The sequence below is a fragment of the Aythya ferina genome, assembly GCF_964211825.1.
Source record: "Aythya ferina genome assembly, chromosome: 20".
NCBI classification, from domain to species: domain Eukaryota; kingdom Metazoa; phylum Chordata; class Aves; order Anseriformes; family Anatidae; genus Aythya; species Aythya ferina.
In genome coordinates this window covers 2,169,655-2,197,645 of record NC_140318.1, presented here as the reverse complement: position 1 = coordinate 2,197,645, position 27,991 = coordinate 2,169,655, and the positions used below count along the sequence as shown (strand labels likewise).

Genomic DNA, 27,991 nt, shown 5'->3' with positions numbered 1-27,991 from the left:
AGAGGCAGAAGGACCTGTGCACAGCTGGGCTGAGCTCTGCTAACTGAGAGCCTTGGAGCAAGAGCCTTGAAGTTGCTGAAGTGAAGGTGGGTGGCCAGCACTCCTCCGAGCCAGACAGTGAGCAGCCTCCGAGATGGAGGTCTAAGAAGAAGCAGAAAGCCACGAGCCAGGGCAGGATTTACAGCAAGTGTGCCATGAACAGAGGCTGAAACTTCTGATTTAGGACTGTGGAAATGAAGACCAGGCTGAAAGATGGCTTGGGAAAGCTCCCAGAGCCAGTGGGACAACCAAGCAGCCCCACTCCTGCAGAACCTCCTGGTCTGCTGCCTGCCAGCCACCGGGTTCCTCCCCTGTCCAGAGGTCTGCATGGATGAGAAAGTCGCCTGCATTTCTGCCTTGTTAGCTTGAATTCACTTGACCAGGTCATCCAGATCCCTTGTGTTCCTCCAAGAAACTAATTACTGCTGTTTATAATGAGCCAGGACGGAGGGGAAATGGCTGGAGCTTCACTTCCTCAAGTTCCTGATGTGGTTGGAAACTCTTCAGGCAACACTGTTTGGTTGGAGCTTGTGGTCCCTGCCCAGGCCAGGACTGAAAAGCCACAGCCGCGGCTCTGGCTGCCTGGCAGGAGAGCAGCCCTGCTCCGTGGGCACCCACAGCTACCTGAGCACCCCCGGGAGCTGCTGAGCTGTCAAGGAGTTGGACCTCACCCGTGGAGAAGCTCATCCTAGAAGAACCCTGTATTTTCCAAGAAGGCGTCAGCATGACCAGGGGGAGCATTCATTTTGCTGGGTTTATCCGTACGAAGCCTTCCCAGCGCGCAGCCTTCCCATCTGCCAGCAGAAACAACCTGCTCCAGAAACCTGGGCCTGTGCCTTGCAGCGGGCTCCCTCTGCAGCACACCTCTGTGTTCTCTGGGAAAGGGAAGAATTTGGCCTGGCAAAGGCCAATTTATTAAAATAATGTGAGGTGCACAACAGGAGTTGTTCCTGTGCCTCCCCCCGGCTGTTCCGGTAGCTCAGACTTGCTCATTGCTGTTTGAGCAGCACGGGAGAGGGCTTGCTTGGAAGGAAATTCTCTCTCTAGCTTCATGACCATTTCTGTTACAGGTTTTTCTTTTGTTATGGTTGTATGTTTCATTGTAGGCCCCTTCTCCTGTGAACCCCAATGCCCTGGACCGCACTGCTGCTTGGCTTTTGAATATGAACATGCAGTTTTTAGAAGATGAAAGCATTGACCCAGATTCCAAGCACAGGGATAAGCTCAGGAATAAGGACGAGCTCAGCCAAGCAGAAAAGGTAAAACCTGATTGGATTGAATCAAGTTTCTAAATAGAGAGAGGATTTCCTTGAATGTCGTTCATCTGAGCAGCCCAGGGGCAAGGTGGGCTGTCTGGCACCCCCCTGCCCAGGAGAGAGGGGTGTCAGGCTCTGCGCCCCGCTGCTCAGTGTCACAGGGCACTGCTGGGGAAGGTCTGGGAGGTTTTCACACACTGACTCGAACTGTCCTCTGATGAGAGCTAGTGAGAAAAGCAGGAGCCAGGAACCGAGTGCTGGTGCTGCTCTGCAACATCATCTGGAGCCAGCTGGTGCCTCTTACTTCCCCCTGGCTGCAGGAAAGAAAGCTTAAAAACCAGTTTCAGCTCACCTATAAAACAGATCGTAGAGGAGAGTGCAGGCAGCCTTCTGCCTCACAACAGGGACATGTAGAAAGAAGCAGCTCCCATGCTAAAAAGCTGCAAAGAGACCTAAAATTAAGCCCAGATTCTGGTCTCAGCTACAGCACCAGGGTGTGGTGTGACACCATGGGTGCAGTGACGCTGCTCCGAGGCTGTGTCAAGGATGCAGCAGTCAAGAGCTGAGCAATCTTTGACTGGTGCTTCTGTGAGATGCTTTCTCAGCAGCCTGGCACTGCCAGGACACCCATAGCTGGGCACGGTTAGCTCGTGGGGTGTCCCCTGACCGTGCGTCACGCTCCTCACACCAGGCACCTGTTAGCACCAGGTCACACACAGCTCCTGACGTGTCCCTCCCCAAACATGTTTCCTGTTTCTCCAGCACAGACACGTTTCTGTTTTCTTGTAACAGCAGCCCTTGCCTGTTGTGTTGTATCGTTGTTGGACTCTCACCTGTTAAATTCAAGTGAAAGGTCAAAGGCAGGGACTTTAGACCCTATGGTAGGGACTGTGAGGTGGAAGGCGAAGGCTCCCAGCCTCCTCAGGAAAAGTGGGGCTATTGTTTGTGAGAGCTCAACCCATTTTTTACTGCCTTTTTGCTCCTTGGCTGTTCCTGTAAGTACACAGCCACGTACTGAGCAGGCAGCATCTGACACAGAAGTTCTGTGGTTAGACTTCGCAAAGGCAGAGGCCCGAGCAGGGACACCAGCAGGCAGCCAGTGACAGTGAGGGTGTTCCCGGACGAGCTCTCTGTGCCGGCATCACTGCTGTGCTGGGTCACTGGAGGGCTTCACAAGGGTCAGTGCGGGATGTGCCAGGCAGGGGACACCAGTACCCACTCCAGGTGGATGCTGTTGGGGTTACAGATTCAGGCAGTACTGCAGCACACCGGTCCCTGCCCTCATGCTGGTGGTGCCCTGAGCCTGGCGTCTCATTCCCATGCAGCATCTTCTGTTACTTTGCTGTCACACCCCTGTCACTGGCATTAAGGACCATCATTAGCATAACCTCTCTCCCCATTGCTGTAAGCCTCCAATGGTAACCGAGAATGAGCCAAGTGTGCTAGAGACAGGAGCGACTCCTGCGGGCTCTGAGGCCTCTCCTGCTATCATTTGAGCTCATTTATGCGGCTCCTATTTTAAGGCTAGGGTAGGTATTTAATCTTTCCTCTTTGAGCAACTCCCTTCTGTCTGACTTCAATGCTTCTGTGCAGCTCTACGGGCGTCCGTGTTTCCATCACGCCGGTTCCATGTGCAAACTGTCTCGTTTCAGTGCCTCAGTGAACGCTTTGCTAAAGGAAAAACACAGTGAGATGTTGGGCCTGTCTGCCCAGGCTGTTCCAATTGGAGGCTGTTCCCAATCTGCCTGCTGTGGCACAAATACTGCGGCCGTTCAGGAAAACCCTCAACACCGTAAAGGTTCAGCCCAGAGTCGTTAGGGTTATTCTGCCACCAGTCAGCAGAGCTGATTGTAGGAGAGCCGTGGGGACTTGTGCGAGCTGGGGCCCTCTCACAAAGAGCTGGCCTTTTAGTAAAACCCCACAGCAGGGCTCTCAAAACCGGGACACAGCAAAGTCCGTAATTTGAATGCTTACCTGGGAGCTGGCCAAGGAGACGGCCACGTTTGCAGCTCACCAAGGCAATGCACAACGAAGCGCATTTCTGTCAGTTGGTGTATGACACCTGTGGCCTTGGAACAGATTTCATCGCACAGATGAATTTTTTCCCATTTCTGACTCTAAAACAGCCAAATTCTCAGCTGCATGTTAATTATTCTAAGGTTATTGCAGTTTAAATTGAAAAAAAACAACAACAACAAACACAAACATGTCAAGGCTAACTTTGAAATTAAAGTCTCGTTACAGAGCTTCACACTGCACTTTCCTTTACCAAAGCACGTTGTACCGAATGCTGTGCTTCTGCAGTAGCCACACCCAGCCCTGGGTTAGGCAGCTCTCCGGTTTTGTAATTGCTTTACGTGGTTCTGCTACTGCTGATTTTTAGCTTCAGCTGTGCAAGCTCTAGTCTGTGGGGTCTTGGCTTCACGCAGCAGCTCTTCTGGGATTGAGCCTGGGCTTGCCACCTGCCCGCCTCGCTTAGCCCGCAGGGCGCAGCCCCAGTACTGCTCGCTGCCCCTGCTCACAACGCGTGCCCGCTGCCTGGCAGGAGGCCGTGCAGCCTAACTGCTCCTGCTGGGCTTTTGGCAGCTCCAGAGCACACACAGTTATTGGTGTAGGCTGAAGAGCTCACGCGTAAACCCAAAATCCCACCAATTCAGCTTTTCCTGCCTGTTCAGCCCCACGCTGTTAGTGTAAGGGAGCTGCCAGCTGCATTTGCCATTCAGTCGCTCTAACCTGCATTCCCCATGTGAAATGCTGATCTCTGCTAACAACCCCTTCTCTGAACCTGCCAGTGATGTGCCAGCCCCGCGGAACGCAGCGCCACTCCTAGCGCAGCACGGAGAAGACGGAAGAGGAGGTGTCGGCTCGCGGGGTTATCTGACACGGGTTTGCAGCTAGTCTGATGCGAGGACAGGGGCGTGATTGGGCTATGGGGAAACCCTGGCAAGGGCAAAGCCCTACTAGGTAACGTGCTACATGTGTTTTCTCCTCCTGTGTCTGTCCTTGCGTGCTGTAGTACCAGCAGGACCTAGTGGTGCTGCAGGACAAGCTTCGCATCTCCAACAAGAAGCTGGAGGAGTATGAGACGCGCTTCAAATGCCAGGAGGAGACGACGCAGAAGCTGATGCTGGAATACCAGGCCAGGCTGGAGGAGAGCGAGGAACGGCTCCGGAGACAGCAGGAGGATAAGGAGATCCAGATGAAGGGCATCATCAGCAGGTACGGGGCAGCTGGGAGGAAGGCAGGCAGCCAGGGTGGCATTAGAGCTGACCCCTGCTCTGGGGGATCAGGTTCCTGGGGAGAGCAGGCAGCTTTCCTTTGTGGGTTTGCCACCATTTACACGCTGCCCCTGGGGGAGTTTCAAGCCCTGACTCTTTGGGTTCCCCCATCAATGTCACGTCACAGAGGATTTGCCCCCATTTCCCTGATTCACAAAGGCAAAAGTTCAGGAGGCAAGGGCTGGCAGGCCTCCCTGGCTCACAGATGATCTGGCAGACTCGCTCTCCTTTTCGTACGAGCAATTGATCTGATGCTCAAAATGAGCCTTTCCTGACATTCAGTGAAGATCTCATCTCCCTCACATTGCTCCTAGCGATAAACCCCTTCCTCCCACCCAGACTGATGTGGTGGTTACATTTTCCTGGTACATGGGCTGGTCAGTCCCGCTGGCTGCTTCTTTACCTGAGGCAAGCCAATTCAGTGCTTTTAATCGGCCCTCCTAAATGGGTCTTCCTTCACTGGCCTTAATCACTTAAGCTTTTGGGCAGCCTGCTGTAGAGGTGTCTAGACAAAATTAATCACCAGAAAAAAGACTGGGCTTGAACTATTGGTTTTTGTGCAAGAAGAGGCAGTGGCAATGACTGCGTGTGTGTGTGTCTGTGTGTGTCTTCCTTTACATTCGAATGCACAGCTGCGGGTCCTGGGAGCATCTCAGCTTCATCAGTTTCAGATGAGGGAACTTGCCCTCGTATGGATGGTGGGGGCTGCTACGTGAGGCCTGTCCCATCTGCAGATTGTCCTTCAGGCATTTCATACAGCCTCCTGCGTGCTGCAGAGATGTACAGCACCCCTTTGCCTCCTTGGTGCCGAGGACTAAATGAGGCTGTGCTCTCTACCACCGTGGGTGGCTGATGTGGGTGGGTGTAAGGCTTGTGTCTGGGCAGCTCAGTGTGGCAGAGCCCAACAAGAGTAATTAATGTATTCCTGACACTCTGTGTGCTACAGAAGGCCATTACTTTTCAGAGTAGCTTGATCCAGCCAGGCGGTGATCAGCACAGTCTTGCCTTAGCAGTAGAGCAGCGGCCTGGGTCACTGTCAAGCTCTGCGAGAGCTGGGAATGAAATTGTCTGAATGAGGAGATGAAGAGAGGTGCTCCGGGGCGCCCAGCCGTGCCCAAAGCTCCCAGCTTGGCTCCTTGAGCAGTACGCCCCACTGTACAAACAGGGGCTATGCACTCTGCAGCTTGAAAACGTGGCTTTCTTTTCTTGTCTGTTTGGCTACCAGGCTGATGTCAGTTGAGGAGGAGTTAAAGAAGGACCATGCAGAAATGCAGGCTGCCGTGGACTCCAAGCAGAAGATAATTGATGCACAGGTGAGTCCCTGCTGCCGAGAGCTGCAGCGCTTCTGGGGGCGAGTCTGCCAACAGGCAGCAGTGCCAGGTCAAGTGTGGCAAGACGATGTGCACGGGGTGAGTCAGCATGGAGCTACAGTCAGGGACGAGGGGGGACAGACCTCAGCAGGCCACGTGTAACCTCACAGGAACATCATTCAAAGGCCTCAGTGCTGGGAGCCTGCCTTATTCCAGCCAGTAAGGCAGAGACAAGGAGCCTCCTTCCTCTCCTAGCAAGCAGCATTTGTTTCATTGATGAAAATCAGCCTGGATGGTGCTCAGCCCGGTAAGATCAGCTGGGTGGGTTCAGAGCCTGCAGAGTTCAGTAACGCTTGCAGCACCTGGCTGGCAAGGCAAGCGCTGGCTGGCCAGAGCAAAGCCAACACCGTTCAGCATTCGGGTTGTGGTTTGCAAGGTTAGGAAGCTCAGCTAGTGTTACAGATCAGAATGGCATCAGGCAGTGGGAATAAAATACTCTGCTTGGAAAGAACGATCTGAAAATACAGCCCATAATCTCTTAATTTGTCTGGACAGAGATCAGCATCTCCTCAGCAGCCAGGCCTTCCTTCAGGTTGTGGCTAGGTGCTGGTAAATTGTAGGCTTTCTCCTAATGACCGTATTAATCACTTGTGAGTCACCGCTCATGACTAATTTACTGTCTAGCTAATTAAAAAGGAGATGAGACAGTCGTAACTCTGTAAGAAGAATCACTGTTTTCCTGTAATTGCCTCACAACTGGTAAATCAGCACCGTCCCTCCTGCACTCAAGCAAAGCCCGGGGGACACGGGGCAGGTGGGAGGCGTGCGCGGGACAGGCTGCAGCCACCTGCTGCCTCCGTGGGGTACCTGAGAGGCTCCCGCTGTGCCAGTGTAGCCTGCTTTGTTCAGCTTTCCGTCATCTCAGGCTGTGCAGTGTCCAGCAGGCTGATGCACAGGCAAACCTGAGCCCCTCTGAGTCATTTCTTATCCCCCCACTTGCAGCAGGCAGAGGGAAGATGCAGGGCAGGCACAGCTGGACCAGGCTGCGACACCGCAGCTCCAGCTCCCGTCCCCATGATACTGGACAGGACTTCTTAGTGTAATCAGTAAGAATAAGGAAATTGCCATCACAGCCATCCCGGGAGGCCACGAGTCATTTAAACCATTTATTTACACTAACAAAATCAATTAAACACTGGCAGGAATAACCATCTTGGGAGAGAACTAGATTTTAGAACATGAGTCTTATCATCTTCATAGCAGCTGCAGTTAGAGCAAACAATGCAATTAATTTCTGTATCACTGAAAAATTAGGAAAAAAAAATCTTTATCTCCGTTTCGTTCAGGACCAATTATTACATGGGATGATAAAATTAATTTAGCTCAGCTTCCATTTGTTTAAAAGCCTGGTGTGTCACAGCCTCTGTGAGACTGCCAGAGGAGAAGGGGCCAGGTCCTGGCTGCCTCTGGGCTCCTGCCCACTGACCGCTCCCCTCTGCTGTTCCTTCGCAGGAGAAACGCATTGCTTCATTGGATGCTGCCAACGCACGGCTAATGAGTGCCCTTACTCAGCTGAAAGAGAGGTACAGCATGCAGACACGTAATGGGATCTCCCCCACAAACCCAACTAAATTGCAGATTACAGAGAATGGAGAATTCAGAAACAGCAGTAATTGTTAACCCGTGGAGGGCGCTGCCGCAGGAGAGGAGGCCTGGCCAGAGAGACCGTGCAGCAGCAGGTGTGAGCCGCGGCTTCAAAGAACGGCTGCTCTCTCCCCCAGAGAAACCAGCTCCTTACTGCGGACGGCGCGCTTGACTGAGCCTTTGTGGGAGATGCTAATGCCAGCACATTGAGGGGACGGAAAGATCGAGTGTGAGATGAGTGGCATAAGGAAATAAGATATATTTGAGAATCGCTGTCACTGTTGGATTTAAATCAGTGTTTAATGTTTAAACAGAAGTAACCTTTTCCTTCCAAACTGCCCAAAGGATATGCCTCACCCCTCCCAGCAAGGAATAACGTCCTTGTCATTGCAGGAAGCGAAATAAAGGGAGCTGGGCAGAGCCTGCAGCAGGCAGCGGCCCCCTCAGTGCAGGTAGAGCGTGCAGCTGGCTGCAGCTGCCTGGGGGCAGCAGGGGAGCCCGCCCCACTCCTGTGACTCCCCCTGGAGCACAGCCCTGTCCCCAGAGCAAACCCCACGCCCCGCCAGCCTTCCTTACGTGGCTCTGTGAGGCCACTGGCTTTTACAGCACGTAGCTGTCCGCAGGGCATTTACACAGCAAATTAATGTTTAATTAACTCCGCCCACGCAGGGGGCACAGTCCAGAAGAACCGTCAGGGCTCCCTCGGCGCAGTGCGGTACCAGAGGGGTGTTGCATGGGGCACTGCGGTGGAGAAGGGTCCGGTGGCACTGCTGGGGCTGCGGGGCCACCACGCAAGCCCAGGGAGCGGAGCCAGCCCGAGGCTCTGCACGCAGGTGGAGGCAGGAGCTGGTACTGGCGATGGGTTCCCTGGGTCCCCTCGCCAGCTGCTGCTCGCTCAGCTAATGGGGAAGGTTTTGGTAAAGCAATAGTTCAGGGCACTGTGTTCCCCGCCACACACCTAACCACAGAACAAAGTAAAGGTCGCCTGAGCTTCGTCCCCAAGCTGTGAACGAGGTGCAGGGTCTGGCTTCGGTGGTGCCCGTGGTGGCACAGGGGGAGTGACGGGCTTTGTGACACGGCCAGCGTCTCGCTTGACGAAGGGTTCGTTACGGGGATGTAATGCTCTGTGCGGAGATTTTTACTGTTTCTGGGGAGAAAAACAGGCAAAGAAACAAGAGCAGCCCTGAAGACCCATGAAGATCGGTAATTGTATTTCTTTTCTTTCACAGTATGCATTAGAAAAAAAAAGAGCCCATTTTCTGGAATACTGTCCTCTTTAAATTGGGAATGAGCACTGCATGGAAATTAACCGGCTTGAAGAATGTAAAACATGGTCATAAGGGAGTAACCAACAGGAACAGCAGCCACCACCGAGAGCCCCCTTGTCAGGAGCACTGTGCAGGCATAAGCCAGGATTAGACTTTTCCTTGCTGCTGAAACACGCAGATTCGGCACATTCAGACACGTTGCGCTCAGCGGAGGGGTCACCTCCTTAACGGGGGATTGTGCCGCTGACCTGCCGCCACGGTGTGTTTGTTGCTTTGTGTTTTTTTTAAGTTAGTCCTTCATGACTCCCAGTCTCAGAGCAGGTCCCTCGTACCACGAGCCCAGAGATTTTCTCTGAGATATGGATGACAGTGTACAGTGTACAGGACATCTCTGCCTTTTCCTCCCACTAAAGTTTAACACTGCTGACCGCCTGTCCTAGCTCCTCCTGCCATGTGTAAATGTTCAGACAAAGGGACTAGGACGCTCACTGCGCTCTGCACAGCTTAGGTACCGTCTCCAACCTCTCAGTACCCAGGCTGCCCGAGCAGGACGCTGTTTGCCAGTAAGCTCTGCATTGCCATGCCACCTCACAGCCGTAAGGCTCATTAACAGCACTCTTCCACACGCAATTGTTTTCAAAATTAAAGCTGCTTTTTCTTTTTGTAAGCGTTTTTCTGTTGCCTGGAAGCCCTGGGCCAAGCCTGGCGCGGCTGCACCTGCTGCAGCTCTGGTCCCTGGAGGAGCGGACGTGTTGCTCTGCACTGAGGTCTCCGCGCCCAGCCAACGCCTGCAGAGTGGTGCAGCCACACAGCAGACCCCAACAGGAGCTCCTCAGAGAAAAGTAATCACTAAGCAGTTATGGCAAGTACAGTCACCTTTGAATGTGGAGGATAGCACAGATGGCTTTGAAGACCCACACAAAACTGACGAGGTTACAACTGGAGAAAGACCCAGACAGGTTAGGAATACACGGGGTACTGGGAACGGTTCGGTACGTACACTTACCAGCTGCCATTGTCTCATACACACTGTAAGAACCCTGCAAAAAGACTATTCTAAACTGCTGTTGCCCTGAGATGTATTTTTAGAGCTATTTGTTTTTGAGCTCCAACATACCGGTGTTGGGAGAGACGAAGTTTTTCAAGAGCCAAGTAACGTAGAGGAATGGAAACGCTCCCAGAGCATGGGGCGGGCGCCCCACCAGCAGCGTTCCCATTCGTACGTGGAAGTAATGTTGGGATGCAGTCAGTGCTCTCCGTAAGAGCTGGAAAAAAGAACCACCCACAACACAGTTGTTTAGCACTGAAGCTAAGCAAAGCGCAGCTTAATCTTCTGCTCAACCACAAGCCAAGGCACTGCTTTTAGAACCTTCTCCCTCCCCCCTTTTTTTCTTTTATTTTTTTTTCCCCAGGATCTGTCAGAAACTCCTGGTTAACCTCAAAGTTGCAAATTACTGAACACATTGTTCTGCTGAAGTAGCAGGCACACTTAAGTCCTTCCACAGTGAGTTATTATAAAACACAACTTAAAAGTTCCAGTGCCAATACCTTCTGGAGTTGTTGCTTAGTTTCCTGAGCCAGTACGAAACAAAACTCAAATCAGGAAGCGGTCTCGTTACAGTGGAGAGCCCCCCACCCCTCAGCCCTGTGTCGCCTTCCCCTGCAAGTGTCAACAACTGGACCTAACCACCATGCTCCCCCGCGAAACGCTGGGGATAGGGTTTAAGATCCAGGCTCAGCTCAGATCTGTTACTTCAGTTTGTGTTTCTGTTATTTATAAACTGTACATTTCTGTGTGTGTGTGTGCGTGCACGTGTGTGTGAGCGGGAGCCAGCGACGCGAGCGGGCAGCGCAGCGGGCAGGGCACCCGGCTGCGGCCTCAGCCCTGGGAGCTGGCGCAGCGATGCCGAGGCGATGACAGCGGAGTAAAGCAACCACCACGCGCAGTGCTTTGTGAGCGGCTCCGTCTCCTTTTCCATTCTTGCGCTTTCTACAATAAGAAGCTGTTCTAGTGCAAACTTGTCAAAGTGTAAACAACACTAAAACACACTCAGATTTTTATCTTAATACAAGTCTTAATATTTTTTTGTAAATGTTTTCAGTGTTTACTGTAACGTATCTATCTCACTAACGGTTGTATATAGTAATTTACTTCTGGTGCTGCTTATTTGGTCAGGATTTGGCTGTATCAATGCTGTTTAGGTGAGGTGGACTCGAGCTAGCAAATTTGGATCCAGTCACAGGTCATGACTCCACCTCTTCCCCTTGGGCATCTGAGGGAGAGAGGGAAGGGAGAAAAGTCAGGGATCCAGATTTGGGGTTGGCCCACCTCAGGGATTCTGTTTTAAGAGTTATGATTTGGGGTTTTGTTAAACTGTAGTGAACACTGCTGAAAAAAAGTGAGCAAAATTTTGTGTAAACAGGGATGAAAAGGACTGAACAATACCCCAGCGTCTCTGCAGACTCCAGGTACCATCTTTTTAGACAGGGTTTATGGCTCAAGTTCAGTGCCAACCACCTGGAGGGACCTCGGTCCTTCCCCACGCCAATTAACACTACAGTGTAGTCACCAGCCCCTTTCACAAAGCCTGCTGCCATCCGAAGAGCCCCTTGTCACTGCATTGTCATTCGAGTCTGGTTGGGTTTGTTTTCTGCTTTTGCAGCTGTAAAGCACTGATTGCACTGTGAGAACGCGCTGACCCCTCCGGCCTGGCAGGCAGCCCGCTGGGGTTGTGCTGCTGCGGGGAGGCTGAAGGGAGAAGGGACCCGGTGCGCCCGAGCGAGGCACCGCAGGCACTGCTAGGAAAGAAATGGGCAAGTAGTCTAGAGGCTTTTCCTGTTACTTAAGTCCATACCACGATGTAACAGAAAACAAAGTCTGATCCGTGATCAACAAGGAAAGGATTTTTAGTGCCAGAAGTGGAAGAGTCACTGCTGTGGTCTGCCAGGAGAGCCCCCAGGTGCTCTCCTTTCTCACTGTGCCCCCGAGGTTGCTGTGGCCTTGCCTTGAGCATGAAGCAGCCAGCACAAAGGGCACAACCGTGACACTGCCCTCAGGGCGAGCGTGAGGTTTCTTGTGCAGCACCCCATCCTTCCCCCCACAGCAGCTGTAGTGCTCAACGTAAAGGTTTGCAGTCAAAGCAATCCAGGACTGCACAGCGCCCTGGCCCTGACGTGGGGCAGCGTGCTGGGGCTCACAGCACCGGGAGGCTCTGTCCCTGGCCCAGGCAGGGGCACTGCCCCTCTGAGCAGGTCCCTGACTCTTCAGGGCAGTTTCAGAGCAGACTGCTCAGCCACATCGCTTGGCCACGCGGTTCCTGCCCTGCCCTGAGAAGCAGCCAAGCCCTGCGCTAACCCTGCACAGAAAACTGTTGCCTTTTCCTTTTCCCTTGTGGAAAATATAGGGGGGGTGGGAGGGGTGGGATGACCGAAGCATGCCAACACGCAGCTCACAGGCATCCAAACCAAATCCAATTGAGGGTGTTACATGACATTCAAAAATAACCCTGCTTTGAAAAAGGTGTCATGTTGGAGCACTGACCTTCACCAATGACCTGAGCTGTGACACTGCTGTAAATTCCACGTGGTTCTGCATCAGCTGCCAGTACCCCGAAGTGCAGTCGCCATGTCCACATATTCCTTTCTCATACATCACTGTGTCTTAAGATATACCTCTCTCTGTATATCTGCTTAAGCTGATACTTGTTCCTGATAAGCAGTCGCTATGTTTTATATCCTCTTATAAAGAAAAATTTTTTTTGTAAGTATGTTTAAAAACAAAAAAAATGCAAAGTGGAAGTGTTTGCTGAATCTCCTTCAGCTCCTTTTAAACTATGTAATAATGTACAGAGAAAGTTGTTGGTGTTCAAAGAAATGATGTGGCCGTGCAATTTATGTACATTTGCAATTAGAAATATTAAAGATTTATTTAGATATTTTATACAAGCTCTCCAGCACCTCTACTCAGTCATTCCCAGTCTCTGGCTCCACAGCACAGGGCAGGACTGGGGCTGCCCGGCGGCACTCAGGGTGCCTACAGCCCCTCCCCACCAGCCCTCTCCTCCCAAAGCCCTCCCCCCCTTTGCTTCCCAGTAGAAGTGTCAGAAAACCTGAAGGAGTCATTAAAACCCTGGGTATCATGAGCACCTCTGCCTCGTTAGCATCACTGTAATTAGCTCCTATGAGAGACGGGGGAGACAAGCTGGCTGCATCAGGACAAGCCAAGATGTGGTGGGCACCCATGGCTGTCCCCGTGCACAGCAGCAGCTCTGGCCCAGGGGGGTCACCGGGCCCTGCTGGCTTCCACCCACCCCAGGGTGCTGAGTGCCAGTGCCCGACCCCTCCCCCAACACACCTGAGCACTGGCAGTGGGGTTTTGGGGAGGTTTGAGCCTTTTGTCCTCACACTGGAGCTGCTGCTGCCTGCCGCCAGGCCCTGCAGCGAGCCCAGGGGCTGAGCCTTGCTCTGTGCCCGCACCAGGCCGGCCATTCCCAGCTCCTCCAGCCCCATCTCTGCTCCCAGCACCTCCTCCCTGGTCCCAAACCAGGCTGGGGAGCTCTCCTGCCTCTGAGTTCAACCTTGGTGGCTGTGAAGGCTGAGACAGGTGAGGGGGAGAATTCCCAGGAAGCAGCGCAGGGCATCTCAGCAACCGCTCCAAAGAGGGATTAGTCGGTAACACCTTGATATGAATAAAACCTCTTCAGCCGTCTCTGTTACGGCTTCATCAGAGCAAAGCTAAAGTCTCAGCCGAAAATACCCAGAGCAGCTCCGTGCTCCTGCCAGCTTTCAGCATCGAGGCTCCCAGCATCTGGCTGCAGCCGCTCCCAGCAGCTTCCAGCCCCGCTCAGCGGAAGGGCAGGGCTGGGAGGAGCGAGCCTCCGCATTGCAAATCAGCAGCCAGAGCAAGGAGGGGAACGCGGGGCTGGCAGGCTGGGGATTCCAAAGCTCTTTGCTTGAGCTTTTTCAATCTGGAGAGGCGTTCTAGCCCAAGACTCATCAGCATTAATAATGCTCCGGTAATTGCACGGTACAGGTTTGTGCCGAGTTCAGCTGTGTCAGTGAGCAGGCTGCAGGCTGCTGGTGGTGCCAGGCAGCTCCTTCCCCATCACAGCCCCGCCAGCAGCACAGCTTCTGCTCGGAGGAGGCTGAGGCAGCCATGGAGATCATTATTAATCTCCAGCCTTCACTCCCATCAAGCATCTTTCACTTGTGGTTTTCCAAGCCCTTCACACTCAGCCCCCAGCCTCTCTGCGGTAGCTGAATGTCATCGTCCTCCTTTCCACACGGGACATGCAGCTGGAGCACAACTTTCCCAAGGCCTCTTGCATGCTAGAAAAGCCAGACAGCTGATCTCCTTCCCTCCCTGTTCCGCACGCAGCCATCCCACGCACGCCAGCCCCAGCCCCAGAGCAAACATCCTCTGGGGAAGCAGCTCAAAGCCGGCAGTGAACAAACCTCCAGAGCCTCGGCCCCAGGGACAGGGAGAGCTCAGCCGCCCACTGCTGGGGGAGTCAATAAGGACAGGCAGGCAGAAAGGAAGGGGCTGGAAGAACAGGAGTCATTAGTGGAAACTTGTTGTTTGTGCTAATTAGATCATTATCTGGGAACTGCTGTCGATGTTGCTATTTCAGCTCCTCTCGCTGTTCACAACTTTATTTTATCCGTGCCTACCAGCTCCCTGCACTCTTCCACATCCTCCAGGAAGGACACAAACCGGTGCTGCTGGGTGGCAGCTGACCCTGGCTGGAGCTGGGCAGTGCTCTGAGCCTCGAGCCCAGTGCCATGTGGGCACAGCACTGAGGAGAGGCAAACACTCGTGTCATGCCCCACAGGAATGCCACCAGCCACCCTAGGGCTGCTGACAGCCCTGCTCAGGGGCACAGGCTGCAGCGCTGCCCAGCAGCAAACTCCCCTTGCTGCGAGCCCCCCAGCACCCAACCCTTGCAGCCTAAGGACTCACCCAAGGTTCTGCAAAGGGGCCTCTCCTGCCAGGACTCCTCCAGAGAGGCTCTTCCCAGGACGTGCAGCCGCTGCTCACCTCTCACACCCGTTGAGGACTCAGAGCACAGTGGGACGCCCCCACCTGCAGACCGAGCAGTTTTGGGGCTGGGAGGCAGAGCACGGGCTCTACCTCAGCACTGCCCCTCCTGTGCTGCCCTCACCACCCCCAGCAGGGGCTGCTCGTGGAGGAGCACTCAGGCTCCCAGACTGAAGCCAGCTCCCAGCACTACCCCGAAATACCAGTCAGGAGCAACGTTAGCAAAGAAAGAGAAGATGAAAGATACCGAGCTGGCAAGGTGGGTGCAGCGGGAGGTCAGCAGGAGCGGGCTGCACGCTGCGTTCATTTAATGCGCCATGCTACTTCTGCCTGGTTTTATTAGGATCAAAGCTACTTGCAGGCTCAGTTTTAAGACACACTCCCTTCACCCAGGGGAAAACGTTTCCCAGTCTGTCATTACGTGCCCTGCTCCATTATTGATCTTAGAGAGACATAGATTAGGTTATTTGGTTATTAAAAAAGGAGGCAAAAGGAAGAGGCACAAAGATCTGGACACCTGTAGGATTTCCAGTTTCCTACCTGACGGCAAGCACAATTCCACTCATAAATAATATTGATGCAGGCCCTTTACATTATCAGATTTTTCCATTGCTGGTGTGAGCTACAATTGAATCACTTCAACCGTTTGATTTTTGTGCCATATCTTCGAGAAATAAAACCTGAACAACAGAGATCCCAAGTTGATTGCTTTTGATTTATTACAGTAACGTTTTTTCCACCTTGAATCCATACTCCTCCCTCATCTCTCTGAACTAAGAGCAGTGAGAGCTGCACCGAGGAAAGGACAAACACGAGGCTAAACTCAGCCTGCAGGCGATAAATCAGGGAGATGGGGCTTGAGCTTGTGAGGAGCGCTCCCACCCCAGGCATGGGCGAAGCACTGCCGCTGGGGGAGGTAGGGCCGGTCCATGGCACACCAGCCCCCTCCCCACAACACCCCTGGAGGAACGGGTGGACCTCGAGCCCCCCGGTACCTGAGGGATTGCCCCAGGACAGCCAGACAAGCACAGCGAGCACACCAAGTGGTGTGCAGGCAGCCGAAGCCGCCCCAGTTGTTAATGCTTGCTTTGGCCGGGGTAGTGCAAGGAGTGGGAACAGGGAAAGGTCGGCGCCAGCTCTGCTGTGCTCAGGAGGTGTGAAGCAAGCCTGCTTTTAGCTTCTCCTGCCCTTTTCCGCAGAGCCCACCTGCACCCTGTCGCTGAGCTCTGTTTAAAGCACAAACACACAACCCCTGCCGCACTAGGAAATAGAAGCGCGTTCAAATAAATCACCTCGAACTTAAAAGATGCCATTAGCTGTTAACAAACACTGCAGGCCTATGGGTGAAGGTAATTCAATATGATATGCTTGGGCATGCAAGGTAATGGGTTTCAGCTGAATACCAGGTGATACAATCTCTTCAACAGCAGGTTAAATGAGGCTGAGACAGGGACCAGATGGATTTATTTGGGTAGTGGAGGTTTTTTTGGTTGTTTCATGTGTGTCTGTGTGTGCTTAAGGTGAAGTGAAGGCAAGGAAGGCAGAAATGATGTAAAAGAAAAGCACGAGCTCTGCTACATGTAACTGGGGCAGGGCTGGCACGAGGCTCAGGCCTTCGTCCTGCTGAGACAAACCACGCGAGCAGAACACTCCAAAGACGGCGTGCATGGAAGTGTTAGCCAAAAAGAAACACTTTTATCTATTTACTCCTACTGATAAACAATGGTAGTTCTCAGAGTGCAGAGCAAGAGTGGTCCAGCCCAGCTGAGCAGAGACAAGAGGCAGCTGGAGATACCTAACAGGAGATTCCAGCAGGACTTCAGAGCCCCGATACCATCCCTCACCCACACAGGACCTCTGCAGCACACGAAGGAACCACAGCAGCGCTCTCCCTCTGCACAGAGCAGCCCTTCACAACCCTCACCAAGACACAGGTGTTTTTTTCCCCCACTGTCTCCTCCTAAGCTGCGAGAGAGCTGTTGAAAGGTGAACCCCCGCACAGCAGGCCAGCAGGCACCCACAGCCAGCTCCTGCCCCTGCCTGGATTTTCTCAACGCACCTCACCCATACAAAAACCCATCTGAAAGCCAAGACAGGTAGCAAAACCACTAACTGAGCAGAGCAGTGTTAGAGACACAAAGAGAGCACGCACAGCTTTTAGGACAGGTTTCTAACTACTGAACACACTCGAGCGCTTGCAGGCAGAGGCACACCAGCAGTCGTGCCCGTCAGCACCTCCAAAAGCAGGCGGCAGCTGTACAAACAGACATCACCTGGGAACAGCGAGAGCTCAGCCAGTGCTCCCAGCAGCCGGCTCTTGCCCAGGTGGGCACCAAGCACACTGCAGCCTGCGGGACAAACAGCCAGTGCTGGGTGGAGGGAATGGGCTCAGCAACCTGCCTCCTCTGCTGGAGCTGCTGCGCCCAGCACAGAGCCTGGATGAGCTGCACTGTGCAGAAAGGAGCGAGGGCTTTGCAGCAGTTAAAGCAGTAAGCGAATAACCCACACAGCTTGACAGCACGGCACGAGGAGGCATCAGGCTAAGCAGCTTGGGCCAGTGCCAGCCACCAGCTGAACATCCCCGTCCTTTGTATCAGGGATGGAAGGAGTCAAGCCATCACCTGCAGCACTGCAAGCCCAGCAGTCCCAGCCTACACAAAGAGAAACCTCGGTCCACCAGATCCGAGACAGGACGATGAGAACAAAGAGGATAAAGCTGACAGCCACCAGCTGAACCGCACAGAACAGAGCACCTCTGAGCCTCCCAGCTTGGCCAGCTCGGCTGCAGCTTGGTGCTGGCAGTAGCTGGCACACGGAGGCTTTACCCAAGGCAGCTGCCCAGGCTGGGAAGTGCAGGCGTGAGCTGCAGGCTGGCACGCAGAGGGATGGGCACCAGGCTTGTTTCTGACAGCAAGCTGGCAAGAACGGCCACAAGGAGGCTGCTGCAGGGATGGCAGCGTGGGGCTCAAATATCCACGGCCTCAGAAGCAGAGAAAGCAGCTATTCCCAAGCCCATTTAAAAGGCAGCACCATGTAAATACCACTGCTTTAACTGCCCACTTTGCTACCAAGAGATTTGTAGTCATTTTGTAAGCAGGGATAACACAGACTGAGGTAACCACTCGCAGGCCTGTTTGTCACAAACTGGACGAGGCACAGAAACCCTTTGGATGGTAGCAGGTGCCTGCCAGATTCACCCACATATCAGAAGGGCTGCAGGTAAAGGCACCCGGTAAGGCAGCTCTGTGCTGCCTTCCACCACAGCTCTCCAGCTACGCACAGCACAAGGTACCCGCGTCCACAGCCCACTATAAAGGAGGGCTGAACAAAGCCCTGCCAGAGGAGACAGAGGCAGAAGGAGCTCAACCACCCAATTCCCCACTTGGCTGAAGCCTGCAGGGCAGCTTTGAGTTCAGATAACCCTCTGCTCCACTGCAAAGCAATGCTCTCTGAAAATTGGTAACATCAATGAAACCACAGAGTTCAATAATCTAATTTCTGGGAAACACCAAAAATAAGCAGGATCAGGAGAGAGAAGGTGAAAGAGTTCAGTTCTTCTCTCCTCCTTCATAATGACAACAAAGGGGGAGTAGGAAGAAAAAAAGAAAGAAGAAAAACACAGATGTTAAAAGCTGTGAGAGTTTCAAGAAAAATAAATGAAGCTCTTTGATTAAACAGACTGCAAGAGGTGAGCAGAGGGAAGAAAAAAAATACTTTTCTAAAAATCTGTTTGTGTTCTACTGAAGATCGCTGGCACTTTCAACTTGCAATAAGCCTCAGGGCCTCTGCTGCTCTCCTTCCTGCACTCCCACCCCAGCTGCTGTGGGCAGCAAACGAAAACCCAATTCTTCCCCTCTACACCTGCACGGATTCTCCCAGTACAATTTGTCCAGGACTTGCTACTGGTGCATTTCCTAGCAGTACTTATAAATCACTACTGGATTTGGGTCCATTTAATAGTAACTTGAACAGTATTAGCAAAGCCAGTTGTAAACACAGCCCTGGATTCAGTTGATGCTGAGGAATTCAGGTCTGACAGCACACCAGCTCGTGACACCACGCCGTGCCTACAGCCTCCAGAGTCCCGCAGCGTTAATACAACACCGAGGCAGCTCCGTGCTTTATGAGGCTTCGATCAACTTCTGCACAAGACGGACATCAGAGGTGGAAAAGGGCACAACAAAGAACAGATGTGCCAATTGCTTCAACCTTGCTTCCCTGTTTCCAGCTAACAAACTGCACGGCAGCACCACTGCAAGCTCACAGAGCTGGAGTGTCAGAAACCAGGGGGGCTGCCTGCAATCTGCCTCTTTGTCATTGCCCAAGCACAGTAACAATTGTCATGGAAGTGACCCACTTCATTCAGTGACAAACCTACCAGCTAGTAAATGCTATTCGCATGGATCTTTGACACATTAAGTATACATTATTAAATAGTGCTAATATAGACATTGTATTCAGTAGTCATGACCCTAAATTAGCTCCCCAAGGAATATATGCTTCAGAACATCTCTCTCTGCAGAAAAAGAGGTGGAAAATGTTTACTAAAGCTCGACTTCTGCCCTTTGACTGGTTAAAACTAACTGCCCGTGGCAGAGCGGGATGTATGCCACACAGAGCACTGATGCTGTCAGCACAGAAAGACAAAGTTCCTTCAAATTTCTTCACCATCTCCCACCACTTCCACCTCAGGCTGCTCAGAAGCTGCATGAACGCTGGGAAAAATGCAGCTCTCTGGGTCCTCCTAATAATGAGGGCTTGTGAAAGCAGTGAATGTGTTATCAGGAACAGCCCCCGGTCCTGGCTCCAACACAGATTCCCCATGAGATCTAAAGTCAATCAGCCAAAGCACCAGGTCCCCAGATCCCCCCGCAGGAGGTGCAGTTGAACAGAAAAGGCTTAAATGGTGTGAAAGTCACAAAGTCCATGGGGTAGCCACTTTTATAAGCGCCCTGTAACACACAGCACTGTGGCAGAACGCAGCCACCAGGCGCCAACCCCGGAACCATCAAAAAGCTCCCCGGAAGGACGCTGCAGGGGAATTTCTCTTAACAAATTAATCTTAATGAACCAAGGGATGCTGGATTTTACACTGCCAGAGCACTGTTTAACCTACTACTTCCAACCTACTTCCAGGACCGAGGGATTTTTCCATGGTTTAAACGATCCAAGCAAACAAGGCCACGCAGCCGGGCCCCCCCCACACCCTCCTCACCCCACTGCCCACAGGTCTCAGCCCCAGTGTCCCTTCAGCCCCCTCAGAAGCCATCACTCACCGGCAGGAGGCCGTGCTGCTGCCTCTGGTCAGGGCCGCTGCTGCTGGGCAGTGCTGGGCAGGAAGGTTCTGGAAGCCCTGTGGGCCCCACCCCACAGGTGCAGGTACTTGGCTCCTCGCAGCACCTGTCCTCGTCAGGCAGCAGCACACGCTCAGACACAAACACCACCACATCATTTTCTATTAACACACCGTTTTCTGCACCAAAAACAGGCACAAGGACTGCCCATGTCTCAGCCACCACCACACACGTGCCACAGCCCACGTGAGGCCCTGAGGGGAGCAGAACCAGGCCTGGCAGCACGGCCATGGCCACAGCGTCACTGGGGGCCCGGCGAGGTGTGGGCAATGCTGAGGGGCCCCTCCTGTGGCAGGGGCTGTCGGCGTTTCCTCAGAGCACACGGACTGGGGAGAGAAGTGGATGCATTCTGTGCATTTAGCTTTACAGCCATTTACAGCTCTTTGTATTAATATAAAAATATACCCATAGAGTGAGAAGCACGGTGTAGGACCGGCCATGTCCCAAGTCCAGGGTGCGGGTGGTCCTGGCTGTGTGTCAGGATGCTCTGGAATCCACGCAGGGATGCTGCAAAGGCTTGATTTTGCAAAATAATAGTTTATTACACATTTCTAACCTAAGAAACTCAAAGAAAGGAAGCCCACGCACTGGAAACCACTATTACCATGGCAGACTGAGCGAGGAGAGGCTCGAGGGCTGGCACTAATCGCATAAAGCTGCAGAGATCAATCTTCTGATTGAGCAACATGGAAAAGCTCAAACTGATGCATCTACTCAACAAACGCTGATGCAAGATAACACCCCAAAAAGATGAAGCAGGACAGATTCACCTTCAAAAATAAGATACTCATCTTCCAGAAAACATCGGACAGCAACAAGAAATTTAAACTACTGGATTCAGCCAAATTGACCATATCACTTTATTAGGCAAGTTGAAAAACAGAATTTTGGAATTAGGAGGAAACACAGTAAAGCATGATGGAAAAGGAAACAAATTAGAGGGAACTAGGTAATATTTAGAAGCAGATTGTCACTGTCCATCAGACAGAAATCAGAATAAGGTCAGACACGGGGCTGGCGAGGAACGGAGAGCTGTCATAATGACTGATTAGCAATGCCAGCCTGGCGCTGAAGTCCGCATGGTGGCAGGTGTTGAGGCTCCTGTTTCACACACAGGAACAATCATGTGCAATGGAATCGCTGCACAAAAAAGTCAGTATGGAATGAGAAGTCACTCGGTTGGCAACATTAAACAGAGATGTCATTCAGCTCTTTCCCTCTCTAAAGCCTAAGAGGCTACAAGTGCAGGCAAGCACAAAGTTGGTCAGGGCACAGCTTCACAACACTATGAAGGGTATGTTGCAAGTAATTTATAGCTCACGCCATAGCAGGTAGGAGCAGCAGTCGAGGCACTGACCACGCAGGATCCAGGTGGGAGCTGCTCCTCCTGAGTCTCTACCTACAGCCTCAGTGTGACACTGCCTCGAGAACTCCTCCATCCCACAGTGTGGAGCAGTGCCCTTTTCACACCCCCAAAATCTCTGCAGAGGCTCCAGCCCCTTCTGACCAGTGCACTCAGTATGAGGGCAGGCACCTACCCTGTTTCCAACAAACCATGCACGGCTAGGCTCAGATGGGAGAGGAGAAGATCGCTCGTCATCATGTGGGTTTCCAAACTGCATCCTCTATCTCTTAGAAGGGTGCTTTGACCACCTCTTGATAGGCTGAACACAAGATTAATGCAACCAGAGGCATAGAGCAGATAAAAGGGAGTCACCTGCAGAGCAAGGGGGGGAGAGCTCCAGCTGAGAAGACAAACTCTGAAGCAGGTGGACCTGGGTCTCACACCTGAGCAAGCATTGACATTATAAATAGCTCAGCATCTCCCTTTCCAACTGTGTTTTGAAAGAAAGCAGCTAGGACTGCATGGCAAGGAAAGTGATCCACGCAGAGAGAGCGATTCAGTTTCAAGAGCCAAATCAAGTTTAGGCAGAAGAAAAATTTCAAGTAACTTGGGACTACAACAGCTCCATGCAGAGTAACAAAAAATCTACATTGAGCAAGGAGTCACCTAGTGAATTAAGGTGTATTCGGGCTAGATCCAAGCCTGCAGGGAAGGGGAATGACTGGACTGAAATTCTGGACACACTTGCCTCAAATCTGCTTTAGATGGTTTAGGTGGTTTACTTTGATTTATATCCAGTGAAAATACCAGACCCAATGTGTCTGATAACAAGAAAAATTTCACTGGTATGCAATGTTTATATATAGCATTCAGTATTCCATTTGTGAGCACATTATTCTCTGAAAATAATATATAGAAAACTACTATTAAAAAACAACACTTGCATACCTTTCATTATTGCTTCTTCTGCTAGAAAGCTATCTCAGGATTAACAGATTATCAGTGCATTAGCATTCATATTCTGAATTCTGCATCTCTGGTCATTTTCTTGTGTTTGCACAGACTGCTAACTTAAAAGCTATGTGAAATTGCTTTGGATGCTGAGTAATATTGCGAGGAAATTGCATTAGATGGAAGGGAAGGGAAGTGTGACTGTTGTGAGGTCTCTGTAGTACATTCCTATTTTACTGCAAGACCCCCCACCTCCCACCCCTGAGAATAATACGGCATTCAATTTTCCAATTATATAAATATATTAACACTGGGTTACTAGAGGCAGATAATTGAATATTTTATGTATTCTACAAAGGACCCTTCACACTTGAAACTGGAAATAAATAGGGTATACTGCATCAACCTGTGTATGCACAGGTTATGAAAATCAGTATTAGATCCAGAGAATATAAGATCTCAAAGTCGAGATCTTGCTAGTGTTCATTATATACAATAATTATTTTAATTCACTGGTATCAGGGTAACTTATATAATAGCAAAAAAAAAAAAATCCCACAATATTTTAGGGCATAGATTGTACTAGTAGAAAGCTCCAAAGAAAGGTATTCGCATTTATACCATTTCAAATCTTAGTCTTCTATAACTCTGTCTTTACAGGACATCAATCACAAGATGAGAGCAACTGTAAGCTATTTTCTAGTAACACACTGCCAATTGCAAGACAAATGTCAGATGTCACAAAATGAGAAGTAACCATTTTTCAACTTGTGAATGCCTTCAAATATATTACAATGAAAGTGTGAAAAAAAAAAATGACCCTTTCAGCTTCATTTGTTCTGACAGCTGCCAGACCTTGGAGTTTGGCATTTTATCTTCATACTGCAATAATCTTTATGAAACTTAAACAAGGCAGAGGGCAGTGGCATTAGTCTACAATCACCCTCTTATGTACAACACAAAGTTTCAAACTGTCTAGCCACTGAAAAAAAAAACAACTATCGTCTACTATTACTCTTATTTCTGTTACAGAGGAATAAGAGAAGAAACTACTCCCACATCTGTTATTAGCACATGCTAGGTATTAGTTTCTTGCATGCGCAGCTTGACTTCTGCATTGTATTGCCATGCTACTTGGGAAAAACACATGCTGCTTAAACCTAAAACTCAAGAAAGTAAATTCTAAACTTTTCCTAGAGCAAAAAGTCACTCAATATTGTGTGTGCATTTAGTCCGTGACATTAAATGTGTGGACTTCTGCACTGTATTGCCATGCTACCGATTGCCACTTGGGAAAATGCATGCTGCTTAAACCTAAAAATCAAGAAAGTAAATACTGAACTTTTCCTAGAGCAAAAAGTCACTCAATATTGTGTGTGCATTTAGTCTATGACATTAAATGCATGGACTTTCTCTGTATTGACAACACACTTCGTGTATTCCAGGTAACATTTCTGGTATGCCAGCCACTGGAACATTTAGACATCAAGATCAGGTAATTTTCTCAAATCCAAGCCTAACTGCCCAGGCATTGTGCCATCTTACAACTTCGAGTTTTTGACAGTGTGATAAACACTAGAACACAAGTAGATTATTAACAGTAAAGAACAGAACAGAGGAGAAAAATCAAGCTATGTAGAAATACATTATGGTAATAAAATATGAGGCAATAAAAAAAAATTGGCTGAGCAGCCCTGAAGTTCCAAGTTATTCGTGTTCTTTACAACCAGTCTCGTGTCTCTGCTCCCCCCCACCCCCAAGAAGAGTGTGATTATGGAACTCACAGTTCATTTCTTGAAAAATAAGACTATTCTGTAGAACTCCTCCAAAAGAGCTCCAGTGGTATAGTCCAGCATTCTTGACAAAACATCCTGTTAAATAATAAAGATCTAATTTGTAGAGAGTTGTACTTACTTAAGGGAAATATGACGATATGTGCAAAAAGAAAAAAAAAATCTGCTCCAGATGTTAATGCAGTTCCAAATAGGATAACAAACAGCCAAAAAGTATATAAGAAAAGCAAACCTAGAATGAAATTAGTTTAGCCTAAAGTCAGTGACAGGATTGGTTTCACTGGAACTTAAAAGACCTCTTACACTGTAAGGCTCTTTGCAGCAGCAGTGCTTAGTACCTGAAGACAAAAGCACCACTTAACTAACCAAATTTGACTTTTTTTTTCCCTGTGAATAAGTGTGATCTTCTTTTTTCTGTGGAAGCAAAAGGATAAACATCTTTAGTTTTTCTTTAAAAAATTAACAGTACTTGTCATGGCAAAGACGTACAAAATAGGAGCCAAAATATGATGTCAGTGTTTTAAAATTGACTATAAAAATAAGTACATAGCCATAGACAATGAGCACATCTGTACTGATACCAACAAGTACAGTTCAAGTCACTGTTTCAGGGTCAAAAGCCTGATGTCTGACCAGAAATGCAATTCCAGGTTTTAGTTCTCCAAAGCACACGAGCTATTTGAGACTGCAGCTTCTTACTTGGTTTTCATGATACATTCAGTGCATACAAAATAGTGTAATTCCTTTGACATGAGTATGCCTCTCAGTTCAACCAATCCCATGATGGTGGTTATCATCCCACTGCATTTTTGTTCCTTGTCTTCACACTCTGAATAAAAGCACAGTTTGTCACTGAGGTGTACTGCAGGTTCAATGGAGAAGTTTTAAAAAAATAAAAAGCCATTGTGAGGGAAGATCATTATTTGAGAATGGGACCTTGCAGTTGACCTTTTGAAGAGCATAAATAAGAAAGAAAAAGCTGTAATAAACAAATTGTGACCATCGGATGAAGGAATTCAATAGCCTGTTCCCTCTGCTGCAGTATGTACGTACCTGGAGATTAATTCTCAGTTCCCTCAGTCTCTCCCTGCTCCACCCTGGTGAAATAGCACTGCTAATAGCGATGATTTCTATAATCTGCAAATTTACTAGCTGTGGCTCTGTGCTTTAGGAGGGGTGTTATGTGCAGCTGCTGTAAGTTGAAGTCCTTCAGTCTGAGAAGTAGCTACTGCACTTCGGCGCTCCAGAATCCCTCGTCCACACACCAGGCGCTTTTCGTCCAGGGCAGCCAGATGATACTCACAGAAGTCAATCAGTGATGCCACTTGCTCGTGAAGAGGAAGCGACTTGTATTTTTTCTGAGCCAGGTAGAAGAAGGCTTCAACAAAGGCTTGCAAACACATTCCTGCAAGGAAAAGGAGTTTAAAGGAGATTCATAACACCGTGTGCGCCAGCAAACTGCAATCTTAAAACATAATAAATCTTATTTCTTTGCTACCAACACCAAATGTGTATGTGCCATGTGTCAACACATGCAATTGTGCTAGTTAACTTCATTTGATTTAAAAAGCAGCCATATACAACTCTCATTAGGAGGGAAAAAAAAAAAGGCCAAAAGACAAAGCTTTGTTTGCATGTAACTCACACTTGAGCTCATTTTGTGTTTCAGTACAGCAGATGCCCAGGCTGGGTTGCAGACAAGGGATACTCCTTATCATTGAGGCTACTGCAGTTTTTGCAAACATCAGCCTGAACAGCACCCTGGCATCCAGATGCAAACAGGTACACCAACAACTGGGTTCAAAATGTGTAATTAAACTGATCCATGATCAGCCTTAGACCCTAGACCTCTACAAGAGGTATTTTTGTTTCAACTGAATAAAAACCAAACAGTCCAATTGTACAAAGGGAAAGTGGTGCAGTGCCAAAAAAAATTGCTCTGCTCTAATAAAACTCTACTTTGCCCCTTCACAAACAAAAGTACCCTGCAGAAGCCATACACTGCAGTACAGAGCTCTTCAGGTGTTTCTTTTATCACATCAACCCAGTAACAAATTACCACAGGCAACGGAAAGAGGGGCTGCATATTAACCCTAATTATTATACTTAAAACCTTGAAGTAATACCTAATTTAATTCTTAATTAAGAAGCCCGACCACAATCAGTTTTGCAGAACGCAAGCACCAAGGAACAGTTACAGTTGCTTTGTGTTTTAACTGGCTCCCCCAGTTTGAACATATATTTTAGAAGATTATTTTAGGATGAGATATTGAAATGTTTGTTGTTTTGTTTTTTAAACTCAGTGTTGGCTTATTGGTGCCGCAGGAAAGGCACCTTTTCAAAATATTACAATTACATTCTGAAGTATAATTTCTCTCAACTCAGACTGCAGCTGGATTGCTTACAGCCTTGGCTGTAGAACAGCTTGAATTGCTGGGTTATCTGAAAGCAGCAGCTGCCAGCTCAGTAAATTATTTTATCAGTCACGGTGAGCTGCAGACAGGGAAAACACCTTTAGTCACATCCACACTTTCTCCCTCATAAGTGACACTCATGTGAAGCATTTAATGAGAAAAGTTAGAAGCTGCTGTTTTACAGCAACAGCAGCAGCTCTTGTATTGGCCACAGCTGGAAGGGGGCCAAACACAAAGCCATCAGAAATGGGTTTTTTGTTTGTTTAGTGCGCGTGCTTAACACCTAGAAAACATCGAGACTCAACAAATCTGTTAATTTCTGAAAGCCTTGCTCTTGCTAGAGATATTCTGTCAGCTAACCACGTAACTGTTGCACCCACACTGAAATACTGAACGCAAATACTCAGTTCTCTCAAAACCTGCCTAGATACTACTTGCACCTGGAAACTTGTACACATCGGTGAAACTAAGGTGACCCAAACCTGCCTAAAGTAGTGCAGGAATCCACACACAAACAGCCACAGCAACCCCGCTGCACTGTGTCTCCATTTTCTCCCAGCTAATCCTAGGCCTGGATTTATTCTTTCCATCCACCACTTGCAAAGTCTATTTTACTTATCCTCCTTGTGCCTTATCTGACTTCACAACCACAGAGTCTACAGGATATTATTATAGGATATCTGCATTCAACTAAGACAAAATAATACTTATCTATTTCTTACAAAGAGAAAATTCATTAACATTTTGGAAGCACGTTTAAATATTCAAATAAGTTTACACAGAAATAATTTCACTGTCATACCTGCCCCCACTCAGAAATTACGTGTCTCACTGAGACTATTGATCTTTCTGCAGGAGAGAACTGCAGATCCATTTTATGCAAGGGAGTAATGATATCAAATACAAGAAGTCAGCCTCAGCTGGGAAACCTTCTGATTTTTCTGCTATTTTAACATTCAAAAAAAAAATGCAGGATTATATACTTGATGTCCAAGTTCGACTTCTTATATAAAAACCTATTTTGAACCAGTTTCTCAGAAGACGCCAGCTTGCAGCTCTGTGACCAGCATGCTAGTTTATACCCGCGGCACTGAGATTTCTTTATCCCAAGCTTATTTAAATGCAACCTTGACAATCCACCTTGATGGCCACAATGAGCAGCAGTATAAAACCTTCAGCTGTTGTTTCCCTGCTGTAAACTGCTCAAAAAAGACGTCACTAACTCCCTTCTCAACAAACAACAACAGAATCATATTAGTGCAATTGAAATTATTCAATGTTTTACAAAAACTACTGAAGAGT

General features: G+C 49.6%; 2 protein-coding genes across 12 annotated transcripts in view; one reads left to right on the top strand and one right to left on the bottom strand.

The window, feature by feature from the left end:
• The window catches only part of DAB2IP (DAB2 interacting protein), a 210,784-nt gene extending 198,044 nt beyond the window's left edge, over positions 1–12,740 (top strand). For 9 of the 11 annotated variants that reach the window (XM_084493801.1, XM_084493797.1, XM_084493802.1 and 6 more), the window contains 4 exons: positions 1,146–1,298; positions 4,312–4,514; positions 5,799–5,886; positions 7,396–12,740. In XM_084493801.1, the coding sequence (XP_084349927.1) occupies positions 1,146–1,298; positions 4,312–4,514; positions 5,799–5,886; positions 7,396–7,563 (612 nt within the window). In that variant the 3' untranslated portion in view covers positions 7,564–12,740. The remainder of the gene's footprint in view (positions 1–1,145; positions 1,299–4,311; positions 4,515–5,798; positions 5,887–7,395) is intronic. The other 2 variants (XM_084493799.1, XM_084493800.1) reach the window with 2 other exon arrangements.
• Positions 7,809–27,991, bottom strand: part of TTLL11 (tubulin tyrosine ligase like 11) — a 59,134-nt gene continuing 38,951 nt past the window's right edge. Inside the window, exons 9-11 of the mRNA XM_084493809.1 lie at positions 25,329–25,680; positions 20,109–24,353; positions 7,809–8,674 (exon numbers count right to left, since the gene is read on the bottom strand). Of these exons, the coding sequence (XP_084349935.1) occupies positions 25,424–25,680 (257 nt within the window). The 3' untranslated portion in view covers positions 7,809–8,674; positions 20,109–24,353; positions 25,329–25,423. The remainder of the gene's footprint in view (positions 8,675–20,108; positions 24,354–25,328; positions 25,681–27,991) is intronic.